Source organism: Erithacus rubecula, assembly GCF_903797595.1.
Source record: "Erithacus rubecula genome assembly, chromosome: 2".
NCBI classification, from domain to species: Eukaryota; Metazoa; Chordata; class Aves; order Passeriformes; family Muscicapidae; genus Erithacus; species Erithacus rubecula.
Window position 1 is genome coordinate 89,667,835 of NC_136685.1, and position 23,614 is coordinate 89,691,448.

Here is a 23,614-nt window from a genome sequence, read left to right on the forward strand (position 1 = left end):
TTAAGAAATCATTTTTGCAAATGATGAATAAGGCAGGTACTTTGCAGAATAAAAAACAGAGCTGGTTTTTAGTAAAGTTGGTGAAAGGCACCCATGATTCAAAGTGATACAAAAGAAAATGAAACTGTGAGAAAGGGAGGTAAGAGATCTCGTTTGCTTAAAACTCCAGCTGAGGCAGGCTGCACACAAAGGGACAGTAAAGCCTGAAGCAGGTGCAGGTACAGAATGCCAGCAAAGAGCAATATAGTGAAAGGAGGCTTTTCCACTGGAGTGGAAGAGTAAGAAGTTTGTTGAACAAATTGATAGACTACAACTAAAACAGATGATCTAAGAAATAGCAAGGAAGGAGAGGCTATAGACCTCCTAGTGAGAAGCAAAAATTTAATTTCCAGGTTTAGAGAAAGCATATTTTAATATTCCTTACTCTATTCTGCCATGTACAGCTTTCTCTTTAACAAACATCAGCTCCTACAGTGCAATTTCAGCTTTGCCAAGACTGAGATACTGCTTTCTTCCTCCATTTGCTTGTATCAGCCTGGGGTTCCAAATATTCACCTGTCAGTAGCTGAATCCAAATCAGAATATTGATGTTTTTTTCACTTACTCAATAATCAGCGTTTCTCCAAATTACACCTTTCCAAAAGCATTTCAGTGTTGCCACACAGGCTGATAAGATCCTGGTACCAGTTTCCATGAAGCCCACTTCACTAACCTTGCTGCTGTCTGTGCACCCAGCAACAGTGCAGGCTCTCAGCTGGTAAGAATACTCCTGGTATGGCTGCACACCACTGGTGTCTGTGAAGCTCCTTTCTGTTCCTCTGAAATGCTCAATTCCATTTCGGAGGACGATGTAGTGAATGATAACACCTATTGCAGAGAGAAAGTTTTCCCTTTTGTTAGCTGGGGGATCCTGTGTGATGGGATGATAACCTACTCTGCATACTGAAAATATTCTGTGGAATATCTACATGACCACAGTACCAGATAATCATTCTGATTAAATGCTAAATTTCAGTTACCAGCTACATCTGCATCATAGATCCCAGTTTTTAGTGAGGTCTTCCAAGTTTCCTCACAATTTGGAAATAATAAGCCAGATTTCCTGAAATAAACATAAGCACTACCAGCCCTACTCCCAAATTCCCTTTTTTTTTTTTAGGATGATTGCCATTTTCTGGTCTTAATTGTACACTTATAATTACAACTGTTCTCCAAAGAGCACTTTTTAGTATGTGCTTTGTAAAGATATACTAAATTGTCTTCTGTGAAGAAAACTGTCCTCTTACTTACAGTGAAAATTATAGTAACCTAGAACCCCGCCAGCAGAATTTAGAAATATATGTACAAAGGTGACAGAGGTTAATTAAGATAAGTTTTGTGATTTTGGAACACTGTCCCTGGAATGATAGAAAAAAAACAGTTTAAAAAAATGTATCAATACCATTTGGCTGAAGTGGCTCCTCCCAGTTCAGAAGTATCATGTCTTCCCGATTGTCTACTTTGGCCCATTTTGGTTCACTTACACCCTGTGGCACATCTTGCTTAGTGACAGCTCTGCTAATTTCACTGAAACCTCTTCCATAGCTATTCCAAGCAGCCACCCTGTACTCATATGTGACAAAAGGTTCAAGGTTCACATCTAAAAAAAGAAAATTACATATAGGTCATCTCAGTCCTACCAAAATACAAAATAACTTCTTTTTTTCTGGGTTTATAGATAAAAATGGATGTTATTCTTTAGACAGGACCATTGCTCTCATCAATTTTATTGAAAACAGGTTTACACATTAGTTTCTCATAGAATTTTGCTCATTGCATATCCCTGAGGTTTCTGCCCTGATCCACAATTACTTCTCAAAAGAACTCAGCTTCACTACAATTCATGGAATCATAGAATGGCCTGGGTTGGAAGCAACTTTAAAGACCATCTAGTTCCACCCCCTCTGCCACGGGCAGAGACACCTTCCACTAGACCAGGTAGCTCAAAATCCATCCAGCTGGGCTTTGAGCAATTCCAGAGATGGGAAAACCACAATTTCTCTGGGAAACCTGTTCCAGTGCCTCATCACCCTCATAGTAAAGTTCATCCTAATAAATAATCTAAGCCTGCCCTCTTTTAGCTCAAAGTCATTTACCCTTGTCCTATCACCACTTGCCCTAGTTAAAAGTCCCTCCCCAACTCTCTTGCAGACCTCCCTTTAGGTACTGCAAGGTGCTCCAAGCCCCCCCTGAAACCTTCTCTCCTGCAGGCTGAACAACCCCAGCTGTCTCAGCCTGTGTGCACAGGAGAGCTGCCCCACCCTCTGAGCATCTTCATGGCCTCCTCTGGACTTGCTCTGGAAGAACCATGTCCTTCTTCACATTGCCTCATATTTAATTAGGGTATCTGATAGCTTTCAGGCCATCTTTTTCTCCAGAGCAAATTCACTATACTAGCAAGTCAGCAGTGAGTCCTGCCACTTTTCCTTACCTGTAAATGAGAACTGTGTTGGACCTCCTGTGTAGACAGTCTCCTCTTCTGCTGGACATACACCTGCTTCTACTTCTATTTCTGTAGCACTCTGTGAACCTTTTATCCATGCACAGATATTCTCCTTAGGATCAAAGTCACACTTTCCACAGTGTGCTGTTTCCTCCATAGATAAAGGGCAAAGGGTATTAGCCCTGCATTCTTCTTTTACCTAAGGAATACACAGGCAAATTTACATATATTTCCCACATTTTCCTTTTTCTATAAATGCTTCCATTAGTATTTCTCTATCTTTATATAACACAAAAACCACTCCACCACCTTGAATACATTGATATTTCTAGCATATAGAAGACCCTATCAGCCTTTGGTCTATCTACTATCTTTGACCACTAATGTTTTTATAATCCTTTCTAAAAGAAACAGATTTTTTAAGAGTTCTTGGTTGAAAGCATCACAAATTTTAATTACTGGAAGCACAAATGGCTGGATTTGTTGAAAACAGAAGAGTCTAGAATCAATGACAACAGGATTTTATCCAAGAATTTGAACATTCTGTTCCTGCAAAGGCCAATATCCTGTGGCAAATCACTAGCAAATTCCCAGTCCCTCACACAGCTTGCCAAGTACACAAGAGAGCTCTGTGCAAGTCCTTGGCAGCTTTTAAGGCTGAGAACTCTATCCATGGGCTATATAAATCATGTCTTCTGCCACATCACTCCTAAACAGCAGCTTTGCTGCAATAAGAGGACTTCTGCAAACACAAAGATATAAGATTTTTAACTCATAAAGTACAATTCACAGAAATATACACTGAACATCCACAACTTTCCATTAAAATTAATGAAATAATATTTTTGCCAAACCATAAGCTAGAGAGCAGTAATTCTCATAAAATATAGGATGCTGCAGAAAGAAATGCACTGCTACATTTTCAACAAAAATTTTTACCCATTATGTCATAAACTTCAGAAAGAGAACCAAACAGATTATATCTAAAGCTTCCTTAATTCACCTACTGAAATTAGCTTCTTAGCTGATTAGGAACTTCAGCTAATGTAATTTCCCAAATTTGGCACTTCCACCAAAATTACATTGTGATAGATATCCACATAGGAGGCAGGATATAGATGGATTGGATTCCCATGTAAAGGAGCTGCAGAATGTGTCAGACTATCAGCCCTTTTGCTCTTAGTAAATCTATACATATCAGAGAGCCAGCACTGCTATCTCTTTTCTACTGTGGGTAAGTGAAATACAAAGCACTTCCTTTGTTTATACTTCATACCTAAGGCAGGGATCTGGTGTGTTATCTACCAGAATTCATTAACCTGTTCTCAGCCATTTTTTGCCTTGCATGAGCTACTAATACAATGCATTGAGGAACTGCAGCTGACTCATCACAATGCCTGGATTTTCTCTAGGAGAAAATTATTCAGTCTGAAAATGAAATTACATGAAAATCTTGACATGAAAAGGCAAAGATATAAGAAATATTTCTGTGTTAACTTAGCAGATGAACAACAAGGATATAGGAACGCCTGCATAAGGCAGAATGGGGTCTGTTTTATTTTACTTTTACGTTTGGTAAATTCCACAATATCTCTCTGATTTCCATATTGTAACATTCACAATAGCCATTGTTCTTTTTTTCTCCCTCACTTTCTCTCTCTCTCTCCCTCTGACCATAAATAGAAATACAATTTTATAAAAAGAATATACACATATATAATACAATAATATATATATAATAACAATTGAGAACATTTTTACAGCTTATGTATAACACCAAGATGCTAATTCTTGAAGATATCTTTTGAATTCAACTTGGAGCTGCAAGGCAAAATTGTCTCATGCTGATGTCTAAAGTCACAGGGCACTCTTGGAAAAGACCAAATTAGCCCTTATGGTGTTTAGTTTACTCTGACATTAAAATAGAATGAGAATAAACTATATAATTCATTAGGCATGAAAGGTCCTATCCTAGGACTGAGGAAATTCATGCCAAAATGGCCACTGGTTTTCTGCAGGAACATGATTAAGTCCATCAAGAAAATATCAATTGCTTTACTTTTATTTTGGGGGTTTTTTTGGGTTTTTTTTTAGGGGGTTGGGGAATGATGTCCTACTGCCTGCCCAAATTGAAATGTCATAGCATTTTTATACTTCAGAACTGGCCAGTCCAATTTTAATTTCCACTTAATGAACATCATCAGAATCAGTGGCCACTGAATGGAAGCTGGCTATACATGTCAGTCTTGTTAGTATGCCAGCTTTTAGCCACTCTACTAATCTGAAGTGCTGGGCAACACTTCACAGAGGCAGCTAATCATTATTAATTCCTTTAGAATTCATTGCAATAACATCAATCATGGCGAACTCATTCGGTATTAATATGGATGTAATGTGAAAATGAATAATGCACACAAGAGTTTTTATATTCCTATTTTAGAAAAATAGTTATGAACAGTGTATTTCTCTTTCCATCATCAAATCAGAGCTACCGGGAGATTTTCTATCAATTACCTTCATCATCATTCCAGCTGAAATCTTGTCAGAGCAAACATATTTCAAAGGATTATATCCAACTCCATTACAGCATTCTTCACTCTTTGGAATAAGTTCAGTCTCACAGCATTTTACTGGCACTTGGTCATTCTTTCTAACATGTGCTAGGGACTCACCACTGGAACCTGAGCAGCATATGGTATCTGACTTATTCACGTACTCCTGCCCACAGCAGAACATCCCTGCAATGAACAAACAAACAAACAAAAATCTGAGTATGACATTTAAGTAAACAAATACACAGATAAGAAAGGAGAAAGCTCACAATGCAACATGTCTTGGCATAAACCCACCAGTAGCTGGAATTATGCAGATTTGGCTAAAGTGAGATTAAATTCAAACGTGAGGTGACTGAAGTAAGCATCCTGACTTCCAGACCTACTGAAAACAGCCAAAAATTAGAGACAGGGTCCCCTACAATCAATGTTCATCACTCTTGAACTTTTTAAAGAACTTTGCTATGAAAACCACATCAATGTACCAGCCACAGCAGGCTGGAGATGGATTGTTGATGAAAATTTCCTGTAGAATGAAAAAACTGAGAAAGCTTCCCATATGCTTTCTACTCAGGTCTACTTCATACCACCCACCCCCCCCCAACCCCTTCACATGGCCAGTCTTTCAACAGTGCATCTTAGCATTCCAGAATTTATCACATTTTGTATTTTAAAGTAGGGGTTCATATTAGGTACCTAGAATAGAATGGATCACTTGCAAAAAACCCACAGTGAAACTTCAGTCATCTAACACAGAGAATTACCGTTCAAGAAGTTGATAACTAAATACAATTTGCATTTCTAGAGTGGAATTGATAAGCCACCAAAATTAATGCACTGTCTTTTTTGGGTTTTATAATTTTTGGGTTTTGGGTTTATAATTTCACTTTTATAATAAAAACTCATCATAACCACTGCAATTTTCCACATACTCACATGAAATACTGGTGTTGAACCTAGTACTATCTAAAGAAAGGGGTAAATTTTAACTCAGAACCAAACACTATAAAATCCTCTATAACTAGCAATGAAATTAATGTTATTACTAATTGAACTAGAATGATATCACACAAAAAACAGGGCTGTGATATACAAAGTAGTTTGTGTTTGATATAATTTCTGTCATATGTTGGCATTTAAAACATATTCAAGAGTGGCCACTTTTTCACTGCCATTTATTGCAGCAAATCTCTCTTAGAAGTCATTCATAATGAAAATTAATCTATAAAGGTATGATCCTGCTAAAGCATTCAGAACATTTCATTCCAATCATTGGAATGGCTGAAAATGGTGATGTTACTTGCATACTTTACCTTTTTTCAGGGCTGGTTCTAATAACAGTAATCAGACTGTGATCACCAGCTCTTCAAGAGATAAAATATTTCCTCTAGTTCACACCCTTTTCCCAAATTATCCTAGGATTCTACCGATTTTGAAGTGAGAATTAATGCAGAAAATGACTCAATTCAATACTAATAAGCAACTCAGACAGCCCTAAGGGACTTTTGACAGGCAAACTAAAATTTTGATAATGAACTGTTTTTCTATTGAAACAAACAAAGCTGTATTCTTTCACTGCGAACCTCATCTTTGTTTAACTGAATTAAATTTTTCAGCCAAGATTTCACTCACATAACAAGAAGTGACTCCCTTTCTAGTTTCTTTGGTAAACCATTACTTCTTTAATTATTATCAACCTTGTTCCAGTGTGATAAATTGCTAATTACTTAATACCCTAATCAGCGTTCATTCTTTGCACAGATAAACTGTGACAGCGCCATTAATTTAAATAGTAATTTCACTTAATGGCCAGAACGGCACACCAGATTTTTATGCAGCATTTTCTGAAGACTGCATCCATCACTGCAATATTCTGACATAAAGATGTCTGACGTGCACTAACTCACTTAGGGAGAGCAGATGTTGCAGAGCAGAGTTTGGTAGTAATTCCCAGAGTGCATCACTTCAGCATGAATGAGCTGCAAAGGCAGAGGTAGACAATCTTCTGAAACTGCATTGCATAGCCTCTGACCTTTCCTTAATTTATCACATGTAGCACTTGACTCCTGAACCTTGACACCTCAAATGTACAATTTTAAATATGCTCCAAGAAAAACAAAATAGGACCATGCAATATTGATGGATTGATTTGCCTTCTAAAAATTGCTTTATTCAATTGCTTAAGGGTCCAGAAATTCCTATAAATCCTTGCTGAACACAGCAAAATATCAAAATGTAAACTATTTGTTTGTAACTCAGTTGGAATGTGTGTGTCATGTTTTATATATTTATGTTTCATAGGCACGTAATGCATTATAGCAAAAAGAAAATCCATGGGCTGGAAAAGACACTTCCTGCTAACACTGATTTCTGTCAACAATTATTTCATGTTCATCCCCAGCAACTGAAAAAATTTATAAACCTAGCTGAGTGATGAATTACTAATTTAGTAAATCTGCAAAACCAATGCTTTCAAAAGGGAAAAAATGAGTATTAAAAGGCTTAGCCTTTGGAGCCAGAATAGAGGATCAACAAAATACAGAGCCAGTGTACATTGCAAACTACTCCAAAAATCCTTGGCTTACATGTGGGTATTGCAACTATTACAGATCAGGAACCACAACAGTACAAAGCATCATCTTTCACAAGTCTGGGATGTCACTATAGTGGCATTAAAAGCAAAAAAAGAAAAAAAGGCAGAGAGAGAAAATCCAAGAGTGGTTTTAGCTGACATTATCCTTTATAGCCCGAAATACAGAACTTTGGATAATTGCACTGCAGCAGTGGGGCTCAGGCTGTGCATGTACACCACTGCCAGCCTCTGCCAGTAGATGTCTCTATGGTCACCCCACTAAACAAGACCAACAAGGGGCAAAAAAGGAAACCTAAGAAAAGGGAAATTAATAAATAAAGGGATAAAAAGTAATGTGGGATGGATGAAAATATCTTTTTACAGGGCAGACTCTCTGACAAAAGTATGCAATTGCAAATGAAAATGTTCCATGTTTCAAACTCTTAAACCAACATTCAGTCCAAATCTGGATCTAGATTCAGCAAAAAGACACTGATTTTTAACAGGTCATGCAACAAAATGAGATTGTGTACAAGGCTTTGCACTGGTCAAGTTTTTCCCGTAGGCTTTTTTTAGAAGGACTTAAAGCTCTCAAACAAAACCTTTAAATTGCCACTAGACTTTTAGCTATGGCATTCATTGCAAAGTGCAAAACAGTGCTTCGGAAACAATTCAGCTTTTGCATAAAACCACCCCCGTTACCTCTTCTCCTTCCAGACAATGAGATCAGCCTTCCAATTACCATACTATTGCAAAATTCTACTTTCCATTTGCCAATGATAAATAAATTATGTTTTTATGTAAGAGCATTTTTCCATTAGAATAATTACAATAATTAGGACAGGAAGCAGGTAGATTTTTGTGCCTGGCTTGTGCATTTTTGCGATGTATTTAGCAAGGCTGAATTACTCCAAGAAATTAAGCACAGACCAATTGAGTATGATCTATATGATATGATGAGAAACCACAATCTATTCTACACTTAATGCAAAACAATACGATCTCTTTTCAACTGTGGTGCTAATTCATCTTTCAAACCTGTAATTGTGTTCAGCTGTGTGCTGGCTCATGGCATAAAGTCCTCACAGAAAACCTGTGAGCGATGAAAAAAGCCACTGTTTTCTTTTTTAATGGCCAAAAAAATGTCATCCCAACCCATTCTTGAGAAAAATAGTGTAAATGATTGAGCGCTATAGGCTAAACACATTTTTAAAAGAGGGATATAAAGGTTTTTTAAATAGATGTATTTAAGGAAAAAAAAAAAAACCTGTTAAGAATACATATATACTGAAATGAAGAACATAACTTTCATCCCAAGATACCTGTATTACACTCCTACACAACTCATCTGCCCAGAGAGAGCAGTAAAAACATAAACGCTACCCCAGCAGTTCTGTTCCAACAGCATCTGTTAATTCACTCCATTTATAAAATACATATTGACAAAGACAACTGAACTGGGACCAGAGAGATTTGATTTGGTGTGAGAAAGTCAATTCAATGTGATTTTGTTAAAGGGCTCCTGCAGGCAAATAAAAGAGTTTAAGTAATAAAGTACATAAAGAGATGTTTTATGAGCCAGCTCTGTCTTGTGGCAGCCGCACAATGCGTGGCTATGCAAGAGGGCTTTGCTCAAAGCTGGTGTTGAGAGCATGGGTACTGTAGATCAAGCACAATTAGGGATCACAGTGAGAGGGAGCTAAAATCATGCAAGCAGTGCTGCTCACTGCTCACCCCATGAGTCTCCAGTGGAAGGGAAAGGTAGTATGGAAACCACAGAAACCGTGGCAATACTCATCTGATTCGCTCATCCTGACAGTCAGCACCCAATGAAGGTGCTCCCAATACCAGAGCCACTGAAGGGCCCAGGGAACACAAAAAATTAGTTGAAGACAGAGCTTATTTTGGGGGGGAAGGAGTTCAGTCTTCAGATCCTGCTTCTTAATTGTACTACTAGAGGCTCAAACTGGCAAACACCATCACTCAGCTTTGTACACCAAGCATGGTACTAAACATTCATTATTTCTGTGTTTTGAAATCAGACTCCCTTTTCACACCACAATAGTTTCTGAAGTCTTTATGTCAGGCTGAGAAAAGTCTAAGGCTGATGGGATATAATTTGTCTAATAGCTGTGGAAAGAAAAGACACATGAAAATATCTGAATAGATTTTGAAATAATACCTCCAATGTCTGTCCTCGGACAGTCACTGAGTTTTATAAGGGAGTAGAGGTTAGGATTGTACCTCTGAATGATGGAGCAATTTCCTATAATTTTCAAGAAATTAATGGAATACACTAAATGAGCCAGTGAGTAATGCTGGGGATTCTTTTTTTTTTTTAATTTTAACCTACAGCAGGTTTAGCCCTACATGAGGGATAACACAAGACAGTGACATAGACTACCAGGCAGACACCATTGCAACCTTCAGTTTCCAGGTGACTAACCCCACATTTCCAGAGCAAATGGAAAATCCCTGCACTGGGATGCACGGTGGCACAAGGTGGTCAATCTAACCTCTCTGAAGGGACCAGTCCTGTTTCCTGATTTGCATAAGGAAAGATCATTCACTCCTTTTGAATTGTCTGGTTTCTTCAGCCCCTGCAGGCTTTGCACAAAGACAAAGAAGGTTACTGAAAGCTCAGTGTTTTGTAATATAGCAAAATAGGTGACTAAAGTGGAACAACATTTTAACAAATTGGCACACACACTTTAAACCTGAGGGTGTCACTTCTGAATGACTGGTGCCACAAGAAATCTAGAAAGATTAAGACCTTTTTTCTTGAGGCCTTATCACTTACCTGCAAGAGGTCTGTATGCAGTCCCCTCCTTTTCATCACCACAACAGACAGAGTCCATGCTTACAACCCTGCCACCACAGCACTGCTGGTTGAAACTGTCATGTAGAGATCCACCACAGCAGATTTGATTGCCTGATGTGGAGTAAGGCATTCCCTGGCAGCAGGAATCACCAATTCCAACTGAAACTCTGTTTTCCTCTTCATTAGGGCAGCATACTTCTCCTGTTAATATAAAAATACAAGTAAAGATTTTATCCACTTATTGTTCTTGAAATTTGTGGGAGGCTTTCATCAGATATCAACAAGTCTGGATTCACACAGCTTCATGTACAGAACTTTCCATGTGAAAGCACTTGGTTCTTTAGAATGCTATAGAAGTATTATATTCATTTGCAATAATGATTAAAGAAATGTGTATTCATTAATTCAGGTCAGGACTCTGTAAGATATCAAAAGATAAGCATGACAGATGAGAAGAGCAATGAAAATAATGTCTGTGCATATGACAACTATACAAAGGGGTTTTACTTTTCACAATTGCAGCTACACAGTAAAGAGAGTACATCCTTGCTGTGTTTAGCAGAACCACCAGGCTACTTGGCAAAAAATTTTCTTTTCTCCTTCAAAATCATTCCAAACTTGTCTTGATGAATTAATTCACAATGCTTAAAGCATTTTTCATGTTTGAGTGTCATTTAGGACTTCATCTCACAGAGAATTTAAGGATTAAAGTCACTTTAAAAATTAAATAGCACCATCACAATTGGTGGTCTTGGCTGCTACTTAAGCAAAATCATCAGCTTTTGCAGGAAAAGATCTTAGGATAAGACTGCCAGACTGACACTATAATGGTGGGGTGGAGTGAACTGGAACAGGCTGTGGGCTATGAACAAAATACATACTGCTATAAAGGATACAAAAATATTGATAAATGGTAATTTTCATTCAACAGTTTCTGCACTTGAGCTGATCCAATATCCTAATATTTTTTTTTCTATATTGCAATGTTTTCTGAGGCTCAAATGTCATTTGGAAAGAGGAGTGGTTTTGTTTTGCTATTGAAGATGGGTAGCAGAGTTGATTAAAATATTAAAATTCATCTTTCTCATTTAAAGCAATATCTCAAGTTCTTTACTTATATAAGATTGGGAATTAGAGACAGAGATCTCCAAACTCAATGCAGCTTTTTCCAGAAATAAACATGTGCTGAGATTGCAACAGATAAGGGAGAACAGTGTTTTCCTTTCTCCCCACATTTCTTGCCAAAGAGGTGCCTGGGTGGTAGCAGCATTATTTGTTCTGCCTCCCATCTTAGTTCTGGGATGGCTGTTTGCACTTCTTTGTGCACCACTGTTTCAGAAACTGATTCTGCCTTCCTAATTTGTAATCTTCATGCCTCCAGCCCAGCATGCTCAGCACATCCCACGCTATTGAGCTGGCCAAACAACATCTGGGAAATATGTATGCTTAGAGAGTTTCCTGTATAAATAACTTTATCAAATAAAGTCAATAATAAACAAAAAAAGAGGATGAGAACAAATTTTTAGACTATAATAGATATAATCCATCTAGGTACTTAATCATATTTTCCTGCATTCCTCAGAAGCTAATTTAGTTGCTACACAGAGAAAGTATTGAAACACAGAATGTAGCTTACATCTATTGGAAATAAAACTATTTTTTTAAAAAGAACTATCAGACATAAGACACAAAGGATCAGTAACCTTCTCATTAACCTCTCAAAATGGGATCCATTCCAAGCTAGGCATGAAAATGTTCTCCCTCTAAAAACTACTATGCAGTCTTACCAGTTAATTGTTATCCTTATCAAAGAATGACCCACATTAACATTTAGCTTGAGGTTATTAGCATATTTAGAAAAATAAAAAAGAAAAAAGTGACCAACAGTGTTCATGTTGCTGCCCTTTAGAGTATGGAAAAATAATGTAGCAAGTACACTTAGAAAAAAAGTTGTTTAAAATCATGTTCAAACATTCACTGTTTCATGCTTGTGGACTGCTGACTGAACAAGAACTACTTTCAGACATAAGACATTTTGTTCCACTGTGATTTTCTTTCTTGATGTAAACAACATTAAGCTAGTTAACACAGACCACTGGATGGGGACAGAGGTCACAATATAATCTCTCCATTTCAGTACACTGAGATTAATGAGGTCAGCAAAATACACTCCTCTGGTTCTTCCATGTGATAGCATTTTTCTGATGACATCATGGAAGGCATTCTAATATTGTGCTATATGAATTACTTTTCAAAAATCAGAACTTGGGATGTGCTGAATGTGTTGGCAAAATGTCAAGTGTTTCTGAGCCTATGGAATGTGTGCCAGCTCGTGAGTCATGGAAGCATTTTAGCTCCTGACCTAACAATTGCCTACAAAGAGTTATATGCTCTGAACATTGCCCCATGAAAGGGATCTCTCCTCCCCCTTTCCTCCTTTTCCCTGTCAACAATGACCCACCAACAAATTGGAAAACCAAACTCTGAACAGGAACACAGAAGCACAGTTTTGGCAAACTTCCCAAACCGCTCTGAGAGTAAGAAAAGGATAAATTACCATCAAAGTTAATGCACGTGGGAGGTATACTTTGATCTGCAACATTACTAGAAACAAAGAGTAGACAATGTAGAAACAAGTAGAAGTGATGTCATCCAGAATATCAACACCAAATGCCAACAATTGTTCCACAACAGAAATGGCTATGTAAAATCATGTGGGGTCAAGTCAAGCAGAGAACTAAACTTCACCACTAAATTGCCTGATGGTGTTCCTATTAAGCAGAACTGCCCTCCCCATTATGCAGCACTTACTGCAATTAAGTATAGTTTGGCATAAATTAGTTCTCTGGGAAATGACCCAATCATCAGGTTTCATCAATTAAGCCTTTCTTGTATAAACAGAGTGTACCATGTTTAGAAGGCAATGTGAATGCAATTTTCTTTGCACTGAACACAAGTCTTGAAGACATCTAGATATCCTGATAAAGCTCACACTTAATTTTTTTCATTATCCTTGGTTTAACAAATACTTTGTTTTGTTTCATCCAAGGAGTGGAGTTGTCTCTTACCTAGTAAAACTCTGGTGTAATAACCACCACAGCACTGATGTTTTGGTTGCACAGCATGTATCTGCCCACCACAGCAAACCCCTGGTGAATTAAGAATAAATGGAATGTACTTGTCCTCACAGCACTGGAAGCCAGGTTTATTGCCGTGCAGAATCCCATTACAACATACCTAGAAGTAGTTTAAAAAGAAGAAAAGAAAATAAAAAGAAAATCAGTACAGCAATATCTGTTAAACAGAACATAATGTGTTGTATGGCAAAAACAACGTATATGAAAACATGTATCCTAGTGCAGACACTAATATGACTGCAGTCAAATTAAATGTAACTTGGCTAAAATTTTGTGCCCTCCAGCATTATCAGACTTCAATAAACTACTGTTTATCTGTCAAAATGCTGCTCTTCTGTGGCCTTCAGCCATACAGCACCTTAATAAAATAGTCCATTAATACAAACCATCTTCATATGCCTTGCAGGCTGTTTGATTCTCTCATTGTGGAGTAGATTGCAATACTATAAACAATACAAATAAATAGTGGATTTAGTCTAGTATCACCTGACCCAACCCTTTTTCTTCTTCCCAATTCTTGGTTTTTGTTTTTGTTTTTTCATTTATGAGGAAACTCTTATAATTGAAAAACAATATTTCCCAATATGAGCTCTTGGGTTTTCTTCCATATGAAAATAAGTGGAATTTCCTTCTTATAGCACACGAACACTTACTTACAACCACAATTCTTCAAACAATGTGATCTCAAAAGAATAGTACTTATATGAGTTTCTTTTTGGCAAACTAGAATTTCTATTAAAATAAAATATTTCTATAAAATTAATTTTGAAGAGGCCTTTTAACTGTGGGCTTCTTCCTAGGTGCTGTCGAGAAAATTATATGCTCAAACAACCAAACAATTATTTGTCCACTGACTCTTGTGTCAAGTGAGTGGCACACTGAATACCCAGCAAATAATAGAGCACAGTCAGTAGAATAACCCCAAAAATCGTAAACGTGGAACCTACAGTCAGTGCAACTTGTATCAGATTCTTTCAGGTAGACATGAAATGGAGTTGTCACAAGAGCAGAGATGTTAGAGCAGAGTTCCTCCTTAGTTTTCTTTTGAAATGGCCCTCTTCCACTACTGACTTTTACCATGTCCTAAATCAGGTTAGCTTACCAGCAAAGAAAGAAAGTGTTCCTCTGCCTTTTTGTTTATTTTTAACTATTACCTGAGAAAAAAACTTTTAAAAATACATATTAACAGAATCAGGGCATCTATTTTGTATTATAATTATAATATTACTAAAAATATATACATACAAAAATACTGTTTTTCTGATGTTGTAAACTCTCTTTGACTACAGAAGGATGACACTTTGTTTTGTTTACTTTTCAATAGGTTAGGTTCTGAAGTTACAATTTACAATACATAAACAACAGGCAACCCACAATTGACACGAGGTAAGACATAGGAGGTTCCTGTTTCCTCATTATATTTTAAGGTTTTATAACCTTACATGCTTTGAATTGTGACATTGTGTCCTGCTTTTCCATAGCACTTTCCCATTCAGCATCTGTTTTAGATAACCAATGTAGCTGCATGTTGTCATTATCTATTCAGGAATTTTGGATCTCTGTAGGCCCTATTACATCATTTTGCTGTTCACTTTGTCACTGGTAATATAACCCAATCTATGAATTTAATTAACCTACTGTTCTTTCTTCCAGATCATTAGCTAAGATGTCAAATAAAACTCTGCTTTAGAACTCTTCTCTGTTTCCTAGCTTTTGGATATTTTGCAATGACTGGCATGCACTCCAGGCTGAGTTTTTCTTCATTTACAATTGGCTCCACAGAAACCTAAAAGTTTACCTGGTCTCTCTGTATTTTCAAGTAACTTAAAAGCATTTTTAAAAACACAAACTCAAGTCCTATTGGGTGACTTTGCTCAGAATTGATCAGCTTTAGCAACAGTTCTTGATATTTGTAAAAATTCCCTCTGTCTTCTCCTTTTTACTGCATCCTGAGCTTGGGACACCAGTCAGAAATTCTATAGCCTCCTGCATGAAAGGAGATCAAACACATGGTTCCTCAAGCATTCTTGGTCCAAATTTGTGCCCCTTGGGATTGTTCAGTGTCTCCCTCCATGATCTGTCTGGCCCAATACAACCTCTTCTTTTCATGGATTTCATTTGTCATCCCATTTCTCATCTGTTTTAGAATGAAATTTCACCTGAAAATCACTCGAATTTCACCTGAATGCAGTCTTTCCACCTTTCAGATAGAGATGCACATCTTTTTCTTTATCCAGGCTCAAATGCTTAAGCAGCAATTTACTTTCCATTAGATGCTTCCAGTTTTAAGAAATGCCACTTGCCTTATGAATCCTCTGCAGAAAGGGCTGCTCTGCATATTTCACACCAATATCAGGAAGGCCATTTTAGTATTAACTCTCAAGCATTCAGTTTGAAACACTGTTTGTAAGATTGCATCATTATTGGTGTCTCTCCTTTTACTCCTCAATTCCTGCACAAAATCCTCAGCTGTACATCCAGATGTGTTACAGTAATTTCAGCAGCTTTTTCTCTTGTTAAAAATTACATAAGATCCTCAGTATTTCGCAACAACCTATGGGCAGTCTCCTAAGAGGGGCCCAGTCAGTTCTAAAACACATTCACACTCTCATCTGGCATTACCAGCTGATACAGTTGGTGCTATTATTATGTAGTTTCATAACATCCTCTGCAGCCAGCTGTAAATTGTTAAAGAACACTTATTTGGCAGTCCTCTAGAGATAGTTTCCATTTGCATCGATATTCAGCCCAAGGATTCAGTATTATCAATCCTTAAAAAACCCCAAAACCATTCAAGTAATGCTAAAATTGCATCATAGAAAAAGAAGAAGAGCAAATGGATTGAAAGTTACAGTGGCAAAAGGTTATTTTGAGCTCATCCTCTTACATCTAAATGTGACAGTCCCAGCTGGGTGGTGCAATCCTGTACATGGAAGCAGAAGCCCTGGAGTGAACAAACATGGTGCCACCAGCATTTTAGGCAGGTTGGAGATGTCACCCTTGTGAAGAAGGCTGAATGTTCAATATACACTTGGTAACCAGAAGATCTTTATTATCTATGGAGATGAACAAGATGTTCATCCTTAGCTATCACTGGAGCCCTTAAATACATCAGTAACCTCAGAAAGCAACTCACAGATCAATCCTGTCATTCCCTTCCCACCCAAGCACTCAGAGGGACTGTGATGCAGGAGCACAGGGTCTGGGAAGGGTTGGGCACAAGGAAAGGCTTATTATGTTGCCTGAGAAAGGCCCAGTCAGACATGACACTAGCACAGAGTACTAGACTTCAAATCTGGCAGGCAGGATTACACAATATTGTAACAATTTTTAAAAATACTCCAAACTTATCTAAGCAACTCTCTCTTAATTATAATTGTGTCATCCCTGATCCCTCTGCTTGCTGAAGACTTTGCTGAAGGATATTATCTGGCCTTATGGACACATGCCAGTGGAGCTGAGACTGCTTCACTCAAATAAACAGATGTGCTGGGCAGCCATGTTTATCCTTCTTGTCAAACACTTGCTGCCAGAGCCACTTTGTGAAATAGCAATTCACAAAACACTCTCAGGAATTCCTATTAGCTACAGGAGTTCATTAAATATTTCTGCCTGTGGAGCAAACACCAGAGTAATGATTGACCCATCATGTTCTCATGTGAGAGGGAATATTTTAAATTAGCAAGGCTCATTCTTTTTTACTTAAATTATCTCTGAATCTATACAGACATCCTTTTTAGCTAAGTATACTTACTCATACATTTCTTTGCTCAAACAGTTGCTCTCCTTTGGTAATTGATACAGGCTTAGGAATAAAATCCATGAGCAGAAATTATTGTTATTCTGTTACAAATCACTATATATTATCTTCCTAAAATGAGTTTCATTTCCTGTCTTTCAGGTGTGTTACAACAAGAAGTGTAATATTTTTAAAGGTTCTCTAAGCCTGAAAGAACTTGAAAAGAATATGCACAATATTGCCAACATTAATAGAAAATTTTGCATAAATATTGATGGGATACCCTTCACCAGTGTCAAGATGTGTTACAGTTCACTGCTGACAGCTTTTGAGGTTGGCTATCAAGCCATTGTTTTACCCCTCCTGTCCTTAAAAAAGAGTCCTGCTGGTGTTTTTAATAAATAGCACATTAATTGCAATGAATAAAGGGGTAAGCCTGTACTTTCTACAAATATCAGTTATATTTGATTAGTTCATTAACTGCAGATTTATACAGCTTGTTGCACCTGAAAATAAAAAGTGCTGAAGCTGTATTAACATCTTCAGTCAGGCCCCTTTTAACCACTGATGTTCAGACACATGACGCAAAGTGAGCAGAAATTATTAGCCTTTATGCCCCTCCTTTAAATTACATTTTTACTGTACCTGTCTCATTATTTTCAGATTTCACCTCAGGATGTCAGTAAAAACAGATGCACAGTGTTTGGTGCTCCATGGGTAGTACAGGAATACCTTTCCTATTGATGCTGTGATTATGCTGCCTGGTGGGTGAAACTTGGGCACACTCCCTTGTTAATTGAAGCAGCTCTGCAAACCTCATGGTCATAAGACTTCACATACAGGTAGAGTTATGGATCACATCTTATTGGAAACAGCTAGAGAAAGACTGACAATTTTGGCAACTTGGGAATACTCAAGCAGCACAGTTTGTCACTGTGGAAGTTCCACAGGACATAGGGACCCTCCTGGCAGCAGACAAAATTCAACATCAGAGTGTATTCTCAGTTGGTCTGAAAAACACACACACAAAAATACTTCTAAATTCTTTCTCTGCTCAAGGAATCAATCCACGCAAGTCTGATTAAACACAAGGGTAAGGAACCTAGGAACAACAATGTGTTACTTTTAGTTAAAATAATAAAGAATCCAAATGTTGAAGCAGAAAACTGGATAACAACTAGAAAGAAGAAGCAGGGATCTGATGCAAAGATTATTTAGGATGGGAGGAATGTTTGGTCTTCACTGGGCTTAATATCAGTCCTGCATGTGCCCATGAATGTACAGGTAATACACATGTCCCTGGTAGTGAAAAGGTCACTTGCCCTTTTAGAGATTCCCCAGGTGGCTCTGAGTGAGTTGGTTTATTTGCAGAGCACAGTCCCAAGCAGAGGCTCCAACCTGGATCCCAAATGCAGCACACACAGCAGAGCAGCCTGGCAGCCAGGCTGTTTCCCCCTGCCTTTCTCACAGAGCTGCAACACTTGGCTGTGCCCAGTTCTGCCAGTGTTGGATCAAAAGTCCTCACTCTGCTGCACACTGACAATACACCCTGCTACTCCTTTTACTGGAGTGGATTATATTTTGATGATCTCTTATGTAGCAGAATCATAACAAATCCCTTTTTTTCTGCAGTGCTTTACAATAGCAAGCTGATGATCACAAAAGTAATCCATAAACCCATAAAGAAATATTAATAAATAACCAAAGACATATATCAGAATAATTTTATACAAAAGGTCTGTTTTTTTCCTCTCACTTTATACTCATGAATTTAAGAAAATTGTAAGAGGGAAATTAGATCCAGATTTTGTCTTGTAGACAAGGTGCAATAAGTGACTCAAACAAAAGTGAGAACTCTCCAGCCCATTAGTCTATTTATATACAACTGCCTGCTTTTGCTGACCAGTCTATCATAAAAAAAAATCTGGTTTTGGAAGTTCTGGATCTGAACATTACTAAAGCTGCTGAGAGTTTAATTCTCAGTAGCATCTCTTCACATTTGGCTGTATAATCAACAGCTCAGGTTGGATGGGACTTTGATCAACCTGTTGTAGTGGAAGGTGTGCCTGCCCACGGCTGGGGGTTGGAATGAGATGGTCTTTAAAGTCCCTTCCAACCCAAACCGTTCTGTGGTTCCATGAAGTGCAGCTGGCACTGAGATAAGAGGCTTTTGGAACAAGTGTACACTGGTCACTGTTGCCTTTCAGTTCTGTCCAGCAGACTGACAAAACCAAGGGCCACAAACACCAGCATAAAGCTTGACATTGAGTTCTATAAAAATATGAGAGAGGGTTGCCACTGTCTTATGTTATCCATGTCACAGACTCCACTTTAAAAGGCACAGAAGGCACCAAGAGCTCTGTAGACATCTCTTACAGGCATTTTGGATGACTAGGGTGGGTACATGTAGCAAACCAGACAAAGCACTGAGAAGGGAATTTTAATCAATTCACCCACAAAAACTGCCCCCATGTCATTTTATGTATAAGTGCTTCAGTTTCCTGTGGATTTTCCAGTCATTTATTATATATCCATTACTTAACAAATAGCACCCACTTCTAACCACAGTCTTGGAGAATACAGAGAGACCATTAGAACAATGTAATGCAAAATTAATTAGAAAAAATTAGAAAGCCAGGAAGCTATAAAAATAAATGAACACTCTCCAAGCTCAAAGTTACCATAAATGTATGAAGACTGAAAAAATAAAAATGAAGGAGAAAACTTCTAAAACTAATTTAATACAAATCAAATTCATGCACACACCAAGATATAGTAAAGGTCTACCTGCCAGAAACCTGAAATAAATAATTTTACCTTTTAGAAAAAAAAGGCTGCCCATAATTCTCTTGCAAGATTTCATAAATACTTATATTTAATATAGTATTACTTTCAAGGGAATTCAAAAGCTAAAGCTGTGATGGCTAGAATAATTTATATTTTGATTTGAACCCCTGAAATAACTCACTCCCTTAATTACTGTCTTGTCTGACAGGGAATCTTGTGAATACATATTGTTTGCTTTAGTCACAGAACATGTGATGATGTCTTTGACAAATAGAGACACTATTTCATGACATTAAATCTTACTTTCAAACTAAGAGTTTTCTACCTCATTTGTCAATAAAAACCATTACAGACTCCTGCTATGCTATTGATCCTACTCCTAAACAGGAACTCATATGAAGATTAACCTGAAAATAGCCATAATTTAAAAATGCCTCTGACAAATCATGATAGTTCCCATTCAGAGTTGCTCATCATTGTCATGTCACAGTTACCCACTTGTAGCTGAATCTAAATAGATTTTCTTCCCTGAAGAATCTGGTCATTAAGCATTTAGCCGAGGAATAATTTAAGAAGGGGGGGGGGGGGGGGGAAACCCCAGCAAGCCATGTTAATAACCACCCCTTGCCATGCAGGATTTGAGGAATGATTCCTCTCACAGAGAGAAGCTTTATAGGTTTGTTATCATTTTTCAAATAACATTTTTCAAATTCTGCATACACCTAGAAATTTCCTGTGGCCTGTCAGTGGTGAAGTGCAATGACTTTATGCTAAAGGAGCCATATTAACTACCACATAGGGTTGTCTTGTCCCAGGTACAGGATCCAGCACTTTCCCTTGTTAAACTTGGTAAGGTTGGTGGTTGCCCATCTCTCCTAATTTGCTAATGTCTCTCTGCAGGGCCTCTCTGCCTTTGAATGAGTCAACAGCTCCACCCAATTTGGTGCCAATTATCCCAAGTAGGATGCAAAAACACATACTGAGATCTATGTGTATCCACCATGTAATTTGTCACAATGGGACTCTGTCAGAGGACTCAAGAGGTGACACTTATCTAGGGCTTGTGAGATTTACTTGGGAAAACATATATAGCCTGAATTCCTGGGATGAACATCTGTGCTATACACATGGAACAAAGCTTTCTGAAGGGAAGAAACTTCAGAACTTGGATGTTGTGAAGTGAGGTGGTGCTTGTAGTGGTTGGAAAATTAACTTCCCATCCAGACCTGCAATATAATTGAAGGGTTTTTAAAACACAGGTTCTAGCTCAGCTTACTGTTCAAGGAATTTAATTCATATGTGTCAAAATTACTTCTACCCTTAACCAGCATGTTATAAATGAAAATAATTTGCAGATTCACTTCTGGTTTCACTGCATCAAACCAAAGTGTTAAGGAAAACATTCATAAATGCTTACCAATTAATCTCTTCTAAAAGGAAAAATAAGGCCAAAAAACAAAGACTTAGAATCATTTGTCATCAGCTGACTCACACACAGCTATCCTTGTATGAGTTCAACATCCATAGTTGATTTTAAAGAGTTTCAAGATATCCATCAGAGCCTTGATTTTAAAGTATCAAAAGAAGCAGAACCCTCCACTTCCCTTACTCTGATAACCAGAGGTTTGGTTTACACACCTCTTCCTAAAAATATTTTTCACTATATATATATATATATATATATATATATATATATATATATATATATAATTAAAGAATATAGAAGTACCTCCAACTCTGGATGATAACAGACTTCTCCACAGATATTTTCATCCTTTTTACATTCTAATGAGATGCACATTCTATTACTTTTGCTGCTCCTTGGAGTTTTTGATGAAGTACACTTCTGCCACGCTCTGCGTAGGAGTTCATATCCCAGGATGATGCCATTTGGCTGTCCTGGTGATGCCCAGCTGATTTGAAGAGATCTGCAATAAGAAAATTAACATCTGTTCAACTTTGGGATGCCTGAATAGCTACTTACATTAAATGATTAGTATGTAGCAGTTTCTTTCTAAACTAGCTCATGTGGAGTGAAATATTTTGAAGTTTCTAAAGTGTTCTTCTGGATAACAAATTACACAGTTATTTTAACAATCAAAGGTCTAAAAGTTTTTTTAAAGTGTCAATATGTGCTAACAATCCATGAAAACAAATCACACACAAAAGCAAAGTCCTTAAATGTTGCTGTTTAAATTACATCTCATTCCCACTTCTGGAAACTTTTGTGTAATAAATTATCTAACATTTTCTTTGGGTAGAGAGAAGAAGATCCCAATGCTACATGTAGATTAATAGGAGGACAGACAACACAGCATGGTTAGGCTCCAAATACCTTTTTTAATCTCCATGTCCCAGTTACACAGTCACTGTCAGAATGCCAGTGACATCAGAAATTAGCATTAATTTAAAGTGAAAAAATGCTACAATGAAGCAGCAGCTGCTGAGATAAACTTTGACATCTTAACAGAATAAAAATAAGTGAACTATAATTTCACTTCCTTGAGGTATAAACAGAGGAATACACACTGCAATAAGCCCTTGCAGAACAGGAATTAATGTCACCTATGAGGGAATAAATTCATAGGTGGCTTGTAGAGTTGCAATTATCATTCCAAGGTCTTCATCTGAATCATAGATTTAATCCCATATTCCATCCATTGCTATTTTGTATTCTCTGCCTAGTCTACCACATACACAGGAACACATAGACAAATGCACTCATCCACATTTAAATAATGTTACACTTAAAAGCAGAAAAGCAGAAAAATACATTGTAAAAACTTCAGGAATAAACAGTAAAAAGAAAATGAAAAGAAGGGCAGTACTTTAACCTTTAAAAATGCCATTGTAACTCTCTCCTGGTTTTTGCACAGAATAGATCATGGGAAAAAAGAAAGCATTCCCAGTCATATTTTTTGAATGATTTGCTCTCTGCAAGTTTCATTCAGATGCTCATGAGTATATTATCAGAGTATTGTGCCAGCTTTTGGCGGTTTTACAAGTCATATTTCTCTCTAATATAATTGGAAATTATGCCTAATAATTAACACAATTATTTTAAACATTTTGCCTTTTCTGCAGAGCTCAGTATGTAATTCCTTCCTTTAGCAAGCAATCACTTTACTGTTATTTGATAGATACACCTTTTGGGTGGACATAGACTGATTTAAAGAAAATCTGCAGTTGAACAAGGAAATTGTGTTGAATGGGAATTCACTGACCAGTGCCAATGAGAAGAGGCTCATACACAAGCAGACTCTTTCACAATTTTATGGGTGTTCCAGTTATGTCTGTACCTTCTGATGCCTGCCACCCATGGCAAATCATGGCAACACAGCAAGAGCACTGCACAGCTCAGTTTAAAAAGCAACAGCAGGGTTTTCATGGTACTGCAGAGGCTTTTTGACATCCCCCATATGAAAACTGAGCTGAAAACCTTCTTGAGCAGGTGCAGATTTAACGGGACACTCGTGATGGACACTTTAGTGCAGGCAGCTGTGCCATGTGTGGTGCATCTCACA

At 37.5% G+C, this 23,614-nt stretch overlaps 1 protein-coding gene across 3 annotated transcripts in view; it reads right to left on the minus strand.

Moving 5' to 3' along the window:
• The window catches only part of USH2A (usherin), a 363,259-nt gene that overhangs the window by 74,583 nt on the left and 265,062 nt on the right, over window positions 1-23,614 (minus strand). For all 3 annotated transcript variants that reach the window (XM_079297512.1, XM_079297514.1, XM_079297513.1), the window contains 7 exons: window positions 21,820-22,018; window positions 13,496-13,664; window positions 10,407-10,628; window positions 4,997-5,220; window positions 2,471-2,681; window positions 1,442-1,639; window positions 713-867 (listed from right to left, as the gene is read on the minus strand). In XM_079297512.1, the coding sequence (XP_079153638.1) occupies window positions 713-867; window positions 1,442-1,639; window positions 2,471-2,681; window positions 4,997-5,220; window positions 10,407-10,628; window positions 13,496-13,664; window positions 21,820-22,018 (1,378 nt within the window). The remainder of the gene's footprint in view (window positions 1-712; window positions 868-1,441; window positions 1,640-2,470; window positions 2,682-4,996; window positions 5,221-10,406; window positions 10,629-13,495; window positions 13,665-21,819; window positions 22,019-23,614) is intronic.